This window comes from Macrotis lagotis, chromosome 6, assembly GCF_037893015.1.
Source record: "Macrotis lagotis isolate mMagLag1 chromosome 6, bilby.v1.9.chrom.fasta, whole genome shotgun sequence".
In the NCBI taxonomy this organism is placed as follows: Eukaryota; Metazoa; Chordata; class Mammalia; order Peramelemorphia; family Peramelidae; genus Macrotis; species Macrotis lagotis.
The window spans coordinates 76,967,242-76,985,667 of NC_133663.1; the positions used below are offsets into that span (position 1 = coordinate 76,967,242).

General features: G+C 33.3%; 1 protein-coding gene across 4 annotated transcripts in view; it reads left to right on the forward strand.

Moving 5' to 3' along the window:
- ERBB4 (erb-b2 receptor tyrosine kinase 4) overlaps positions 1-18,426 on the forward strand; it is a 1,472,307-nt gene that overhangs the window by 1,021,740 nt on the left and 432,141 nt on the right. For all 4 annotated transcript variants that reach the window (XM_074191455.1, XM_074191456.1, XM_074191457.1 and 1 more), the window contains 2 exons: positions 11,932-12,050; positions 14,774-14,915. In XM_074191455.1, the coding sequence (XP_074047556.1) occupies positions 11,932-12,050; positions 14,774-14,915 (261 nt within the window). The remainder of the gene's footprint in view (positions 1-11,931; positions 12,051-14,773; positions 14,916-18,426) is intronic.

Here is an 18,426-nt window from a genome sequence, read left to right on the forward strand (position 1 = left end):
CTTTATGACTCTCATATCATATCTATCCCTTCTCCATCCAATCACAAAGTCTATTAGATGTCAATGCTTGCTTCAAGGGAGCATTAAGGAAATTTTATTGCATTTAGGTAAATAGAAGAAAGTATTTTTGATGAGAATATCATGTGATGGAAGTCTTCAATACTAATTGATAATTTCTATTGCTATTTCCAACTCCATTCTTCCCAGAGACTCCCTACCATGTCTGATAGTCCGAGTCTACTCTAGCATTAAAGTTATGCAGAATTATAAATTTGTCCTCTTTTGGTTCATTGATGATAAGGGTCTCCAGGTCTTCATAAAATTTCTTTTAACCAATAGAAAGCTACAAACTCCTCCATTACTGAGGCTTCCAGGGATGCTGACCAGAAATGAGCATGAGCTGACTGGTCATTTACAGGAAGACAATCCATCATCTGAAGCATATTCTTAGACTTTCCAGACTTGGTGACCACTGTCAGAGTTAGTGCAAAGGAGGATTTAATTGAAAATTTAAGTCATTATTCATCTTTTTAGATCATTATCCATAAATACATTTCTTTAACTTTCAAACATGTGCTATCAAAATATTTCCTTATTACTAAAGTTTCAAGTTTCAATTGCAGTTAGTCATGCAATAAACTAGAAATTGAATAATAATTTTGCCTTAGGTCCGTTTCCCCCATGAGACAATCTTTTTTTTTCACATCATATCTGTGACATGGTCTTAGGAGAGAATTATGAGACACTGTGAACTCTACAATATAGCTTTATTGACCTATTTGTTTTTCTCATGCAGCATTACATCCCTGGGCTCTGTCTTTTTTCCACTTGCCTTCCATTCCTCAAATGCTCTCCCTCCTCAGCTCTCATCCCTGGCTTTTTTTTTCCTTTCATCCTTTGCTCCTTCTCTCTCTCTCTCTCTCTCTCTCTCTCCCTTCCTCCCTCTCTTAGTTTTTTACAAGAGAGTAGGGTTAATTGACTTGCCTAGATCACCCAGTTAGCATGTGTCAAGTGTCTGAAGCTGGATTTGAACTCAGTTTCTCCTGACTCCAATACTGATGTTCTATTTTTTGTAATTGATATTTTATTTTTTCCAAGTATATGTTATGAATGTTTTTTCAACATTCATCTATATACATATGTATATTTTTAAGTTACACAATTTCCTTCTACCCTCCCTTCCCACCCACCTCCTGTCTGCCGCAATCAGATTAATATTGTACATATACATTTGTGTTAAACATATTTACAGATTAGTCATTTTTTGTTTCAAGAATTAGAATTAAGGGAAAGAAGTACATAAAAGAAATTTTTTTAAAAAAGTGAAAGTAGTCTTCATCAGATTCTGAAGGGTTTTTTGTTTTGTTTGGTTTTGTTTTGTTTTGTTTTGTTTTCTTCCTCTGGATGGGAATAGCACTGTCCATAACCTATCTTATAGGGTTATCCCAGCTCTCTGAACTGCTGAGAGGAGCTGCATCCATCAAGGTTGATCAATTCACAATGTTGTGAAGTGGTGTTCTATTCACTACACCACCTAGCTATCTCCCCTGGCTTCTTTCCAGACAACTAAAATTCAGGGGTGACTAGGTGGTACAGTGGATAGAGCACTGGCCCTGGGGTCAGGAGTACCTGAGTTCAAATATGACCTCAGACACATAATAATTATCTAACTGTGTGGCCTTGGGCAAGCCATTTAATCCTATTGCCTTGAAAAAAACTAAAAAAAAACCAGTTCAAATTCTGGTTTTGGTAGGAAGTTTTCCTCACACCCTCACTTCCAATGCCTTCCTTATGCTGTTAACTTTCATACATTGTGTGTGTATATGTATGTATTTTTGGTTTATACATGTGTGTTTTACATGTGAATTCATATGTTGTAATGTGTATGGCATGTTGTCTTCCACTTTAGAATAAGGGCAGAGACAATTGAAATATCCAGCATTTAATACAATGCCTCACACAAAGTAACTGCTAGTTGACTAACTCACTGACCTGAGTCCATGATCAAGAGCTACAATTTAAACTGTTCAAGAAATCCATTAGATTCCTCAGATCATCCCCTCCAGTTCTCCCTTCCTCAAAAGACACTATTATTCTTTAAGAAATACTCCCTACATATATTGCCTGAGCTACCTAAGAAGTTCAGAGAAAAGGCAAATACTGTTAATAAGAGTTTGTAAAATCTTTATCTCCAGCTTCATAGCAGGACATTTCCCTCTTCAAATCACCCAAAGTTAAAGTAATATTTCTCCTGGAGATTAATGCCTAATAAAATACACATATATACAAAATATACATATATATATATATATACACACACATATACATGCATGTTCATATTTGTGTATACACAAAGAGATGTAGCTCCTGTTCTGTGAATCCAATCAAGTTTATGAAGCTGTCATGTCATTTGAATTCTCATTCTTTTGGGTTTGGAACCAATTATTATATTTTTACATAATTATAACTTCAAATATTTTAAATTCAAATACATGTGACCACTTCATAAGATTCATTATTTGCATTAATTGGAATTAATTATTCACACTAATCTAGTAGTGGGTTGCTTTATCTATCTATCTGTCTCCTCTGAAACAAAATTGTACAGCTTTAATTATAGTCTTAGATGTTTTTTAGTCTTATTTAGATACCTGTTTCTTTCCAATCAACCAAAATATTATAGCACTTTTTAAAAAATATATTTTATTCATTTCTTTTTTCAACTACATGCAATAGCAGATTTTACCAATCATTCTCTTTTGTAAGGTTTTGAGTTCTACATTTTTCTCCTTCTCTCACTTCCCTTCTCCCTCCGCTTGACAGAAAGCTATTTGATATGTATTGTACATTTATAACTGTGATAAACAATGGATCCATATTGATTATGTTGTGAGAGCAGGATCAAATCCAAACAGAAGAAAACTTTAGAAAGAAAAAAATGACATAATACATAAGACAACTTTTCAAAATTGAAGACAGTAAACTTTGGTCTCCATTTAAGCAGCAAAGTTCCTTCTTTGGATATGGATGCTATTTTCCATCATAATTCTTTTAAAATTGTCTTTGATTATTATTCTGTTAAAATGAACAAATCCATCATTGTTGATCCTCATTCAATGTTGTTGTTAGTGTGTATAATGTTCCTCTGCTTCTGCTCATTTCAGTGAGCATCAATCCATGCAAGTCTTTTCAGGTTTTTCTGAAATCCTTTCCCTCACAATTTATTTTTTGTAGATTTTGCAAGGCAAATGGGGTTAAGTGGCTTGCCCAAGGCTACACGGCTAGATAATTATTAGGTGTCTGAGGCCAGATTTGAACTCAGGTACTGCTGACTCCAAGGCCAGTGCTCTATCCACTGTGCCACCTAGCCACCCCTATGTCACAATTTCTTAAAGAACAATAGTGTCGGGGGCGGCTAGGTGGCACAGTGGATAGAGCACTGGCCTTGGAGTCAGGAGTACCTGAGTTCAAATCTGGCCTCAGACACCTAATAATTACCTAGCCGTGTGGCCTTGGACAAGCCACTTAACCCCATTTGCCTTGCAAAAAAGAAAGAAACTAAAAAAAAAGAACAATAGTGTTCCATCACATACATTATACTGCAACTTGTTCAGTCATTTCCCATTAAATGGGTATGACTTCAATTTTCACTTCTTTGCCACTATAAAGAGAACTGCTATGAATATTTTTGAACATTTGGGATTTTTATCCTTTTTCATGATCTCTCTTGGCTATTGACCCAATAGTGGTATTGCTGGATCAAAGGGTATGCACAGTTTTATTGTCATTTGGACATATTTCCAAAGTGCTCTCCGGAAAGGTTGGATCAAATCTCAACTCCATCATCAATGCATTAGTGTTCCAGTTTTCCCACATTCCCTCCAACATTGATCATTTTACTTTCTAGTCATATTGACCACTCTGAAAGGTGTGAGGTGGTACTGCAGAGATTTTTAATTTATATTTTTCTAATCAATAATGATTTAGAGCAATTTCTCATAAGACTATAGCATTGATTTCTTCATCTGAAAATTGCCTTTCCATATTCTTTGAGCATTTATCAATTGGGGAATGATTTTTTAAAAAAGATTTTTATAAATTTTACTCAGGCAGGAGAATAGCCTCTGTTAGGTGCTCTCTCCAAAATATTTCAAAAACTTTAAAATTATGACTCTAACTAAATTTTCGAGAGACAGAACCCACAGAAAGATCCAGTGAGACAATTCTCCAGCCCAAGGTAACCTGGAAAATAGTGGAAAAACTGTTCCATGGGGTTGGAGGGGAGGCTGTGCCAGAACAAAGGAACTTCAACCTCCCCAGAACAGCCCTAGGGTGCCTGAGAGCAGCAGCTTCCAGCAGCAGAAGCAGTTTCCTGATCTGCACGCCAGGGAGCACCAAGCACAACTTAGAAGATCAGCAAGGAGACCTCCCACAGAGTGAGCATGAAGCCCAGGCCCACAGCGCAGTCACAGCACTCAGCATGGCCACGGAAGCCTAGATCCAGGAAACAGAAACAGACCTGTGGCATCGCCTAGGAAGAGCCTCCAGGCAGTTGCTCTCTGAGTGAGGGAGTGGAGGGAGACTTCTGAGGTCTGGCCTCTGTTCCTGGAACAGGCCTCTGGGCCTCTGACCACATTCAGATCCTGATTGCAGTCTAGGCCCCCCATAGAGCACAGACCCTCCTCCTCAACCCCATTGCAGAGGGGTCCCCTTGTGGTCATTCACAGACCAGGAGAGCAGTCAGAGCCTCACACACTGAGGTCCTTGTGGGTGTTTCCCAATAATACTCAAAAGCTCAGGAAGTACCTCAAAACTAGGCACAGGCTGCATAAAAAAAGGAACTTGACCATAGACAATTACTTTGGTCCCATGGAGGGCCAAAATACTCAATCTGAAGATGAAAAAGTCCAAGCTTCTGCATCTAAAAACTCCAAGAAATTTAGAAGTTGGGCTCAGGCTATGATAGAGCTCAAAAAAGATTTTGAAAACCAAGTAAGGGAGATAGAAGGAAAATTGGGGGAAAAATGAGAGAGATGCAGGAAAAATATGAAAATGAAGTCAGCAGCTTATTCAATAAGATCCAAAAAAATGCTGAAGAAAATAATAAGTTAAAAACCACTTTGGGTCAAATGGATAAAACAGTTCAAAAAAGTTATTGAGGAGAAGAATGCTTTAAAAAGTAGAATTGGCCATATGGAAAAGGATATAAGAAAGCTCTCTGAGGAAAAAAAAATCCTTCAGATGTAGAATGGAGCTAAAGGAAGCAGATGACTTTACAAGAAGTCAAGATACAATAGTTCAATACCAAAAAAAAATGAAAAATTAGAAGAAAATGTGAAATATTTCATTGGAAAAAAGAACTGATCTGGAAAACAAATTCAGGAAAGATAATTTAAAAATTATTGGGGTACCTCAAAGTCATGATCAGGAAAAGAACCTCGACCTCATTTTTAAAGAATTCCTATAGGAAAATTGCCCTGATGTCCTAGAAGCCAAGGGTAAAATAGAAATTGGGAGAATCCACCGATCTCCTCCAGAAAGAGATCCAAAAAAAAAAAACAACCCCCAGGAATATTATAGTCAAGTTCCAGAACTCCCAAGTTAAAAAGAAGATTTTACAAGCAGCCAAGAAGGACACAATTCAAATTTCATGGAGCTGCAATCAGGATCATGTAGGACTTAGTAGCAACTACATTAAGGGCTCATAAAGTTTGGAATATAATATTGCAGAAGGCAAAAGAGCTTGGAATGCAACTGAGAATCAACTACCCAGCAAAACTGAACATCTTCCAGGGGAAAAGATGGACTTTCAATGAAACAGGGAATTTCAAATGTTCCTGTTGAAACAACCAGAGCTGAAGAGAAAGTTTGACCTTCAAGTAAAGGACTCAGGGGAAGCATAGAGAAGGTGGATAAAAAAGAATAAATTATGATGGACTTGATGATGAACTGCATGTACTCCTGCATGGAAAGATGATACTGATAATACTCATATGAACCTTTTCATTTAATAGAGCAGTTAGAAGGAGCTTTTATAGATGAAGCACAGAAGAGAGCTGAATTTGAAGATATAATATATTGTAAAAATGGAGTCAATGTGTGAAAAGGAAATGTACTGGGAGAAAGAGAAAAAGAGAGGTAGAATAGGCTAAGATATTTCATATAAAAGATATTTCATATAGCTTTTGCAATGGTATGGAAGGGGGAAGGCAAGGGGGAATGAGAGAGCCTTTATTCTCATCAGAAATGACTCAGAAAGGAAATAATATACATACTCAATAGGGTATAGACATATAGAGGAAAAAGGGAGAGAAGGGAGATAGGGGGAGGGGAGGTTGTATATTGGCAATAGAGGAGAGGGTAGATCATAGGAGAGAACAGTCAGATATAAACACATTTCTTTTTTACTTTTTGCAAGGTTCTGAGATTGGGTGACCTGTCCAGACCACGGGGTCTGGTGGTTGCTGCGTCTCTGAGGGTGGGATGTGGGCTTGGGATCTCTTGGCCCCAGGGTTGGTGTTCTGTCTGCTGTGCCACTCAGATGCCCCACAGCACATTTTTGAAGAAGGACAGAGAAGGAGAGAGAAAATATAATAGATGGTAGTGGTTAGAATGGATGGAGGGAATTATCAGCAGCAGCACCAACTGTGGAAAAATATGGAAGTAACTACTATGATGGACTTAGGTTAAAGAAAGTGATCCACTGGAGACAGAGCTGATGGTATTAAAACACAGACTGAGGGGTGGCTAGGTGGTACAATGTATAGAGCACCGACCCTGGATTCATCAGTACCTGAGTTCAAATCTGACCTCAGACACTTAATAATTACCTGGCTGTGTGGCCTTGGGCAAGCCACTTAATCCCATTGCCTTGCAAAAACTAAAAAAAAAAAAAAAAAAAAAAAAAGAATACAGACTGAAACACATCTTTTCCCTTCTTTCTTTTACTTTATTTCTCATGAAGTTTTACAGTTTTGTGGGGGAGGGGATATTATGTTTACTCTTAAATAAGAATATTTTAGTAATGTGTAAATGAAAAATAAATAAAATCTTTCTTAAAAAACAGAGCACTTAGATGGAATCATTGTGCAGAGGACTCATGATAAAACATGTTGCCTGCATCTTAGCAAAAAAAGGTGGTAGACAAGAGGTGCAGAATTAGTCACATTTTCAGACCCTGCCAATATGTTTTTTTTTTGCACTACTGCATTTCATTGTCACAAGAGAGAGGCTTTTGTTTTGGGGGTGGAGTAGGGGTGAGGAAAAAAGAAGTGAAAGTGATGTTTAATAAAAAAAATACGTAAAAAATAAAATGTTAAAAATTTTGTTTATATGTAATTGAGAAAAATAAACCTCATTAAAAATAAGTAGCAATTGGCCAATGGGAAAAAATAAATTTGACTCAGTTCTCTATATATTTTAAAAATAATTCTTTTTTTCAGAAACACTCCTCAAATTGTTTCCCAACTTACTACATTCCTTTTAATCTTGGTTGCAGTGGTTTTGTTTGTGCAAAACCTTTTTTAATTTAATGTACTCAAAATCTTCAAGTTTGTTTTTATAATGTTCTCTATCTCTTCTATTGTCATAAACTTCTTTCCTTTCCATAGATTTTTATAAGTAAACTATTCCTTGTTCTCCTAATTTGCTTATAATATTACCTTTTTTCCCTAAATTTCGTATGCATTTTGAACTTATCTTTTTATAGGGTGTGAGATATTGGTCTATGTCTAGTTTCTGCCATATTATAGTACTTTAATGTCATTAATAAAGATTTATTGAAACACAGCTATGCTAATTATCTTTTAAAATTGTTTTATTCTAAAAACGTATTTGAAGGGGCAGCTAGGTGCTGTAGTGGATAAAGCACCAGCCCTGGAGTCAGGAGTACCTGGGTTCAAATCCGACCTCAGACATTTGATAATTACCTGCTGTGTGGCCTTGGGCAAGCCACTTAACCCTGTTTGCCTTGCAAAAACCTAAAAAAAAGTATTTGGAATTATTAGAGCTACAATTAAATATGTGTTTATATGTAATGTATATTCCAATTCCTATATTAGTCACACTATGGTATGTGTGTATGTAGGCATATACATATTTGTGTATATATATATATATATATATATATATATATATATATATATATATATATATATGTATGCTCCGATTCTGTCACCTCTGTATCTGGTAGCCAATAGCACATTTCATTATTAGTTCTTTGGAACTGCTGTTAGTTGCATTGTATTGATCAAACTTCCCAAATTTTTCAAAGTTGCTTGTCTTCATAGTATTATTGTTAATGTATAATTTTTTCTCTGATTTTGCTTTCTTTACTTATATCATTTAAGTTTTCCAAGCTTTTTCTAAAACCATCCTCATCATCACAAAATAACACAGTATTAACAATGAAAAAATAATGTTGCTCCTAATATGAAAGCAAACTAGAAAAATTTCCATTCTATGTTGCATGTCCATTCATTTTCTTTATGCATGGATTTGGGTCTTTGTTCTCTTTTCTTATTTAGAAGTAAAATCTTAAGAGAAAAAAGAATCATAAATAGCTCAATGTATATTTTTTCAAATTTCATATGAAACAATAAGGAATTCAATACTCTATACTTTGTGCAACTGCTTTGGGAAAAAATTGTATGTATTGCTGAATTTTTATTTTTTCAATCATCACAGCTAGAAATTCCAGTCTTTCTAACATACTAGACTATTTTCGCATATAAGCTCAGAGCAGGAATGGTAATCTAAGTATTGTACTGTCTTTGAAAATATTGTTTGACATGTGACAAATATGTCTTTATCATTTCATAGGAAAATATGGGTAATATTTCAAACAAAGATGTGGGGTAATTTTTAGTTCTTCTCATATATCATTATGTAATATGTATGTGTGTAAAAGTATGTACACAAATGCACATTGATTTATATTTGATATACACATATGTAGCTATATTTTTTTATATAGAAAAGTACTTTATCCCATTTCAGCAAGGGAATAATTACACCCAGTTCAATAAGGCTTATTCAACTTGGCAAATTTTTATTGTCTTAAATTGTCTTCTTAATAACTTGGATACTTTTACAAATTGAACTCAGAACAAGAACCTTTACCTTAAAACTCTATTTTCATAAGGTATTAATTGACATACTTTGTTTGCATGTTCCAAGACTGATGATTTTTCATATAAAGATATGGGTAGTACTTATCAAAGCTCAAGGGGAATATATGTACATATGTTTGCTACACAAGAGGAAGGCTATATAATTCATTCTAATTCAATAATATTTATTCAGCTTAAGGAATTCCCATTAACTTGAATTGCCTGCCTTGGAAAAAATTAGGTGTATGTAGTACAGAATTTCTGCTGCATATTTTGAATCATCACAACTGGAGTCTCTATTCTAGTTATCTTCTTATTAATTAGGTTGTTTTTCACAGATTATGCTAAGAACATGAGCATTGACTCTTGTTTGGATGCTATTAAAAACTATTTTCATTATTTGCATATATTGAAAGTATGAACTTATTTTTTTCCTGGAAATATGATGAATACTTTAAAATGATAAAAGTTCTGAGTCAATTAAAAAATCTCTTATGGTATACATATATGAAAATACATAATGCAATCTTGTTCAACAATATATATTAAATATGATAAATGTATATGCCAACCAAAACTTTGTTTAATTAGTGGGAAAATACGGCTTTCTGCAGTCCTCAAAAATCTTGTTATTTTAAAGTTAACCTCTTAACACAAAATATACATGTTGCCTTTAAAATGTGATATTTCCATCACATTTAAGTATAGCAAGATTGACCTTTCATTAACATCTTATGTTGCTAATGTCTACTTAACACATGGTGAAATGCCCATTCTCTACTCAAATTAGGAGGATGTGCCTGCATTAACAGTCTAAATCTAATGGTTTGTTTATTTAACTCCTGGCTGTTCCCTTAATTAGAAACTATTGCCAAGTCAGAGGACTGTTGTTGAATGTTCTAAAATGGCATTTTGCCACTCCACCAGTTTCATTCATTTCTTTCCTTGTATGTTCCCTTTGTCCCTATTGAAGAGTCAACAATCATATCACTAAGTTGAAAAAAGGAAAATCAATATAGGCAAATGTTTAATTTTGGTGACTTTTAGCAAATAGATAAAGATCATATAAAACAAATATATAAAACTTCTTAAAGATCAAATAAATGAATTATAATGAGACATTCAAATAGCTAGAATTCTAAAACTCTAAAACTGATCTTCAGAAAGCTAGAATCCTCCATATACTTTCTGAAATATTTTGACAGTAAAGAAATTATATATGTATATAATTTCTTTACATATATATATATATATATATTTGAATTGAATTGAGATCATTAGGTTTGGTCCTTTTATTTTATAAATAGAGGAACAGAGGCACAGGAAAATTGTTACATGACAAAAGTAATAAGTAGCATCAAGTCTTTAGTTTTCAATCTACTACTCTTTTTCATTTTGCAATAGTTTTATTTCTACATTTTAGAAACTACATAGAAAATTCAAAATCTAATGTGTTCTAATGTCTCAAACAATGATTTGCTTTGAGCTATTTGTCATGTTTTATTATTGATTTCCCCATATAATGTAGCTCTAGATCTCTGATTACATAAATATAGCTGAGTGATATTATCATATGAAATAAAAGAATATATCATTTCAGCTATTACGTAGTATATTCTGAAGCTTTTATAATAGAAATCTGAAGCTAAACAGAAAAGTCTTCAAATGTAAACCAGAAATAAAACATGGAAAATGTAATGGAAATATATTAGGTCACTTCATCTTTTAAAATTGTTGGATACATTTTTATTTCTGCAGCCTCGTTATTTTGCCTGTGTTCTATCATCACTTTCTTTTTTAATTGGTTTTATTATTTACTATGTTCAACAAAATAATATTGATTTGACTTTGGGGAATATATTGTTAATTCATGATGTAAAAATTGTGACTTTTTTATCTTTTTCTGAGGAAAACTATTCATTTTTTAAACCCCAATAGATTTTATAGGATATAAACATGAGAATGAGTGCTACTATTAATTCCACTGAATGTTTTTTCATTTTCCTTTATGTCTAAATAGAGACTGCCATACATATTTCACATTGATTTTGATAATCAAACACATCATGAAGATCTAAACATCTAATTCAATTCAATTTAGTTTAGTTTAGAGATGTTTAAATCTTTTAGAGGTATATAAAGAGACATGAGTGTAATATATGTTTGTTAAACTTCTGACCTTTTACAGATTATCAAAACTTGAGTATTTTAGCATCCTTAATATTTCCCACTATCATGTATTAGTGACATTCTCATGTATTAGAGGTAGGGTTTAAATACAGCTCCTCTAATTTTCAAGGTTGGCCGTGAATCCACCTTGTTTGTCTGACTGTAAATGTCTTGACAGCAGAGACTTTTTTGGAATTGTTTTTTTTCTTCCGAAACTAGGACAGTGCTTAACATATAGCAGATATTAAATGCTTGTTGATTGTTAGATATACTATAAAGCCTCTCTTATTTTCAGTTAAATTTTAGTCTCACTTTTCAAAATGTTTATCAATTTTAATAAATGACCCAGTTTTGCACATATAAAATTATCCCTTTAGTTACGAATTGAACTTGAGAATGACTATAAAAATCACATTCATTATCATCTATCCTGACCTTGTAAGGTTCTAAAAATATAAATATTAGGTTGGACAATTTATTTAAGTATGATAGAACAAAGTTTCCTCTAGCATCCTTGTTTTAATATGTAAAACATCTCTGATAGATTTCAGTTATTGCAACCATTCTCAGACCCTCTGCCCTGTCATTCATTTACTGAAACGTTTATCTTTTTGCCTCCCTTTGACTTCCATGATGTCTTTGTGTTTTGTAGTGACCAAGACAGTATGTGCAGAACAGTGTGATGGCAGGTGCTATGGCCCATACGTAAGTGACTGCTGCCACCGAGAATGTGCTGGAGGCTGCTCAGGACCTAAAGATACAGATTGCTTTGTATGTTGAAGACTTCTGCCTTTCTTTTCTCCTTCCCCTATCCTTCTTATTGGCACATTATCACTTAGTGTCATTTATTTCCTTTGGATTGTTGTATGCTGTTCATTTAACATTCTGTTTATTGTATAATATACTGTTAAAAATTGGTCTCTCTATAGGAAACAGGTTTAAAGGGCATTTTAATTGGTCACTTAGAAAAGGGAAGGGCTAGTAAAACTCTTTCCTTTCAAGTGTTTTTCCGCCTCAATAAATCCTGTCCTAAGTTATTAACATATAATTTCATTCAAAGTTGTTTTTTCTTTGGGCTTGAATCCCTATATCTTCCATGTGACTGCATTATTAAACTATTTTTCCAGAATATATTTTGAAATAAAAATACTTTTATGAGCTTATCTGTTTTCCTTGCCAGTTTGTATGGCTTGGAAGCTTAAATTACCTATTAAAACATTTATGCAATTTACAAATACAGATTTAGAGCCATTTATATGCTAATCTGTATGATTTTTATCTTAAATGAAGACACTTTTACTCCCCTAAAATTAACTTTTATAGCTTGTTGTGAGTTTTTAAAATTATACTTTAATATTTTCAATATTGTTCTTTGTGTTCCTTCTGATCTTGAGAATATTTTGTAAGCTGTATTTAAAAACCAACTCTCCATAGTTTCATAATTCTTCCAATTAGTTTTAAATTAACACTATATATAAGATTTAATTTTCTAAAAGAGTGATCTTTAATTTCATTTGTTCCTTCAAATACATAGTCAGAAAAGATCATCAGTTTAAGTCATTTAATAAAAAATGACCAATTACCTAAAAATTATATTCTAAAATTAAAGCAATTAATGTTTTAGGCATTAGGTAAGTAGGCAATTAGACAGTAGGCAAGTTTATAGTGCACAATAAGTCTTTATTGATGAATAAAATAGTCTAGTGGGGGTGTTAAATGGAGGAGGAAGGGTCCAAAATGTATATAAGATTAGGAAAGTATGTCAGAGGATTTTGATTGGTTGAATAGCATGCCAGAGCAGAGCAAGAATTATCTACTACAACTTCACCACAAAATTTGTAACTGTGATTCTTTTACAGGGTCACTGATAACTATAAATATTTGACTTTAAAATAATTATAGCAACATCCATGCTAAAAACACCTTAGCATTTTTTATGTTGATTCAATTAAAGAATGTATAGCTAAATTGTACCCTTATCTTCATATCACTCATTTCCCTGTTGTTTTGCAATGATCCGGGTTTCTACTTTGATCCATGGCATAGTGGATTTAAAAATGTAATACCAACACTTTGGTGGGTGGACAATACTTAGTAAGTTTAATTATTCTTTTTCCTCTAGGGTACTTGCTGTGTTTCCATGCAAGCAGTTTATAATATCATATAATAAATGCCAGTGTAGCAATTATAAGGCCACACAGATCTTTGTAGTTATAAATTAAAACTTACTGAGTTTTCTAGATTGGTTTTTAATAGATTCTTCCTGGAAAGTGTCATCTTAGGGAGAAATAGACCATCAGTGTGTCTTATTTGAATTATATATCTAGGAAACTCATGAAATAATTGTCATGATTGTGATAAAGTGCTTATTTAAACTAAAATGTGTTGATGAAACACAGCAAATTAATGCTTATTAATAAGTACACTAACAATTTATAATCCAATGAAAAGCTTTGCTTGGTTCATAACATTTGCTTTGCCAAGCCTAAAATATCTCACTGTGAAAACTTTTTGTAAGGTGAGAAAAATCATTTATCCATCTTTTTTTTCACATCACAATGTTAATGTAGATATTCACTTTTGAAAGCAAGTTTCCCTATCCTCCATTGATTGAAACTTATTTTGGTATATCAAGGGGGAAAAAAACTTTTTAATACTCTCAAAACCTGAAAGTTTAAATCTGAATCACATGATAATTTGGAAAAGGTCATCTATCTATTTTGTTTTGGGGTCCTTAAATAAAATATAGCTTTATGAGAAGACAAGAGAGAACCATGTATTTTATGACTTATTCACTAGCTTTCCATGTTACCCTTTTTTCATAGTTATCAAAGTCTAAAGTGGTAACCTGCCAAGGTGTTTTCCTTAGTCAGTGGTGGATGGTGGCCAAATTTGAATGAAAACAAAAAGCCTCAGTATTCCTTTATTCACTCCGAAAGATGTCAAATGACATTAGATAATGTGACACTAAGAATAATATCCGCTTTCCTGATTCAAAGGAAATCCTGCTTCTTTGATGACATAATTAGGAGCTTGGTTGTCAGCTGGCATTTGGCCTAATACCAGGAGAGACCATAAAACCTGGCAAGACCAGAAGGTCAGAACATCAAAGCACAGATCATTTGTGCATTAGCAATGTGGCCAGTTGCTGTAGCTCTTTTGTTGCTAGCTAATTTTAAGCCCAGTAGAAAGCTTGAAATGAATCAACAGATTAAAAAGAAATAAAAAACAAAACTTCTTTCTAGCATTGTTGTAATTAGAACTTTTATTTACAGACCTTAGGGAAATAGTCATCTAAAAACATTTTAAATTCAAAAAATCAGTTTGTTTTCTTTTTAAATTTCTAGTGGAAAAAGTTTGGGAAGTAGATACCTAGAGAAAAATGGCATCCCAACCAAGAATAAGCACAGTGTCAGCAGGATTCCATTAGCATCATTATAAAGTGTCTTTAGAATGCTAAGAATATGATCTAAGCTATTTAAATTCTATTACAGGCTTGTATGAATTTCAATGACAGTGGAGCATGTGTCACCCAGTGCCCTCAAACATTCGTCTACAACCCAACCACCTTTCAATTAGAGCACAATTTCAATGCAAAGTATACCTATGGAGCCTTCTGTGTCAAGAAATGCCCACGTAAGTACCTGAAATTCCAGGGGTTTCAGGATAGAACTATGTGACTCAATGTTGGATTTCACTCTGATAAATATATATATATATATATATATATATGTTTATTAGATATTTATATATGTATATATGTATGTCTCATTCAAAATTATTTTTAATTCTGATAGAGCTTTAGATGATTTGCATGCCATTCATAAGATCACACTAATTCAAAAACTAGAAAAGTTATGAGATGTTTTACTAAATTGTTAATTTTCTTTGGGCAACTAAGTGGCCTGGTGGATAGAGCACTGGTCTTTGAGTCAGGAGAACAGGAGTTCAGAACTTGAGAGTTATGAGTTGTGTGACTTTGGACAAGTCACTTAACCCTGATTGCCTCACATTCAGGGCCATCTCCAATCATCCTGATTCATATTTGAGCACTGGACCCAGATGCTCTGGAGGAGAAATTGAGGCTGGTGACTTAGCACACCCCCTCATTCCTATCCAATGTCCATGTTTGTCATGGCATCACCTCCCATGATGTCATAGTCTTCTTTGAGAATGAAGAACAAACATTAAATAATCAAATTTTCTTTAAAAAATTCAAAAAATAAAGTGGTCAGACTTTGTGAGAAATATAGCATTATAAAATTCTTTATTCTTTGCTAGAGTTTACTTTCTTCCTTTTGATGATAATGACAATTCTGTCATTACTAGATAATGGGGAGGAGTTCTTGGAAAACCTAAAGCAGTATTGTGTCTCCCTAAAAAATGGTAAACTCATTTTTACATTAATTCATTCTTTTGTGTTTGTCCAATTTTGAAACAAAATTAATTTATTGTCACTTTTTGATGTCTATTTTGTCATTTTCCTTTATTGAACCCACCCATGTAACAACAAAAGGATGTTGAGTAAAACATATGCAAAATAATCTTGTCTCATAGCCTGTGTAAAATTCCCATCATATAACCTCCCTTTTCTACTGAGAAATGTATTGTCATTTGCACTCCAGGAACATGATTACATATTTCAGTTAATCTGAGTCTAGTGTGTTTAGCCTTATTTTCATTTACATTATGGTAATCACTGACCATTTTATTCTCTTGGTTCTAAGTATTTCTGTCTTATTCTATATATTTTTACATGTTTCTACACATTATACATGTTCCATTTTTTAGGGCAAGATATTGTTTTGTTATATTCATATACTTCATTTTATTTATTGTCATCCAATTAAAACATTAGTTTCTTTCGTTCTTTTGTTCCTATTGACTCTCCTTTCATATTTTCTTTTTTTTTTTTTTGCATCATTTTCTTTTTCTTCTATTTTTGTCTCTCTATTTCTCTTTGTCTCTGTCTGTCTCCTGGCTCTCTGTATGTGTCTCTCCACAAAAGTGCTATGGTACATATTTTGGTATATATAGGATCTTTGCTAGCTAATTGAAATGAGTTTCCCATTTGGAAATCATAGCTTTGATACTTATTCTATTTGCAACTTCAGAACTATGGAAGATGTAATATTCTATAACTTTCCCTTATTTGAAAATTTCATCTCATGAAATTTTGGAAATAACTCTATAAAAGTGTTTTCCCCAACTGGGGCCATATTTCAATTATATGCTTTCAAAAACTGGGTTAGAATTGTGTGTGTGAGAGTGTTTGCATCTGTGTGACAAATAAATTTTAATTATAATTTACATCTCATCTGAATTACAGTTTTAAAGGTGTTTTATATTTGATGACCTTAATCTTGAATACTTTAAATATAAATTAACTTGCTAATTAAATTTAAAAGGAAATATTTTAGGTTTTTTGCACTTTTTAAATAAAGTGTAGAAGATTTATGCAAAGTGATGCATAATAAACTAAGTTGAAGTAGAACAATAAATAAGTAATGTAAAATAAAATAAATGTAAATAAAAAGATTGGTAAGAGGAAGCTGCTAGATGGTGCAGTGGATATAATACTGGTCTTGGAGTCAGAAGGAAGTGAGTTCGAATCTGACCTCAGTCATTTGATACTCTCTATCTGTGTGACCTTGACCAAATAACTTTACCCTGAATGCCCCACATCCAATGCCATCTCTAGTAGTCCTGATTCATATCTGAACCCTGAACCCAGATGGTTCTGGAGGAGAAAGTGAGACTAGTGACTTAGCACCGCTCATCCCCACCCCCCTCACTTAAATTCATGTACTTGCCATGGCATTACCTCCCTGGTGTCATGGTCTCCTTTGAGAATAAAGGACAAATATAATCATTGTTTTTTAAACAGCAATTGCTTCTGTGAAAAAATACTGACTATTCACTCCACAAATCAGTGAAAAGGGAGGAAACTATGAGGACAGAATGTTTTACATAATGTCAGATGAGCTCATTGAAGCAGGTAGCTGTTATTTGTAGTGAGTATCAAATGTCTGAGGTTGAATTCGAACTCGAAATTCAATCCCGAGTCAAGGGCTTTCCAAAAACTGCAGCAAAATACACTTGATCTTAGCCAAAAGGCCAAGAAGCGATAAACTGCAGCAAAATAAAAATGGTGCATAAAATGTTATTTTATAGTTTGCTAGAAAAAAGAGACAGACAGAGATAGAAACAGAGAATTAGTAAATGAAAATCCATAAAGAAAAGGAAAAAAGGAGGAAAATTGCCATTTTCCTTCTGATGCAGAAGTAGGGTAAGACAAGGACAGATGTGAAGTTGAGAGAAGCTATGGAAAGAATTTTATCATCTTTCTTTTTCATGAACCTCAGACAGAATTTAAAAGTATACTGCTACGGCATAGACCACAACATTAATGAGAGCTATATAATAAAAAATTCCAGGAGCTATAGTAAAGGAAGTTCAAAATTTAGGATACTCAGCACCATTCAATTCAACAATCGTTTATTAAGTATCCTCTGTATGATGTTATGGATTCAGTAATTGAAACAACATTGCCCCTATTTCAAGGAACTTCTTTCTATAATAAGACCACCCACAGACTGGAATATCCCTTTCTCTACAAAATGACTATCTTGGAAACTCCCTTTCCACAGGAGTCAGGACACCTATAGACTATTTCTGGACATAATGAAGTATAATTTTTAAAGACCAAAATTCCAGCTTATTTCTTATTGCTTAATGCCATAAAACATCTTTATAAATTAGTTTTATTATAACAATTGACAGAATATATTACAGTTTGTCATCAGTTACATTCAGGGTCTATTTGGTTCCTATTTAGTATAAACTTCTAGAAGAGAGAACTATCTTTGAGAAATCTGACTTTAAATATCCCTATATTATTTAATAAGATATTTTATTAAAGTATTTTTCTAAGTAACTATCTTTTGAAACTTAATGTAAGTGTATTCATATACATAGGCAGAGAAAACTTCTATGACTTACTTTTCAACCACAGTATTTATTTCAATATGGCCCAAACTTAAAAGACTTCCTCCTGAGTCTAAATATAAAATATTTTCTCTTGATCACAAGCAGTTTAATTTAATCTGCATTTGTTTTTCAAAATAACTCCAAGCACTTCTAGATT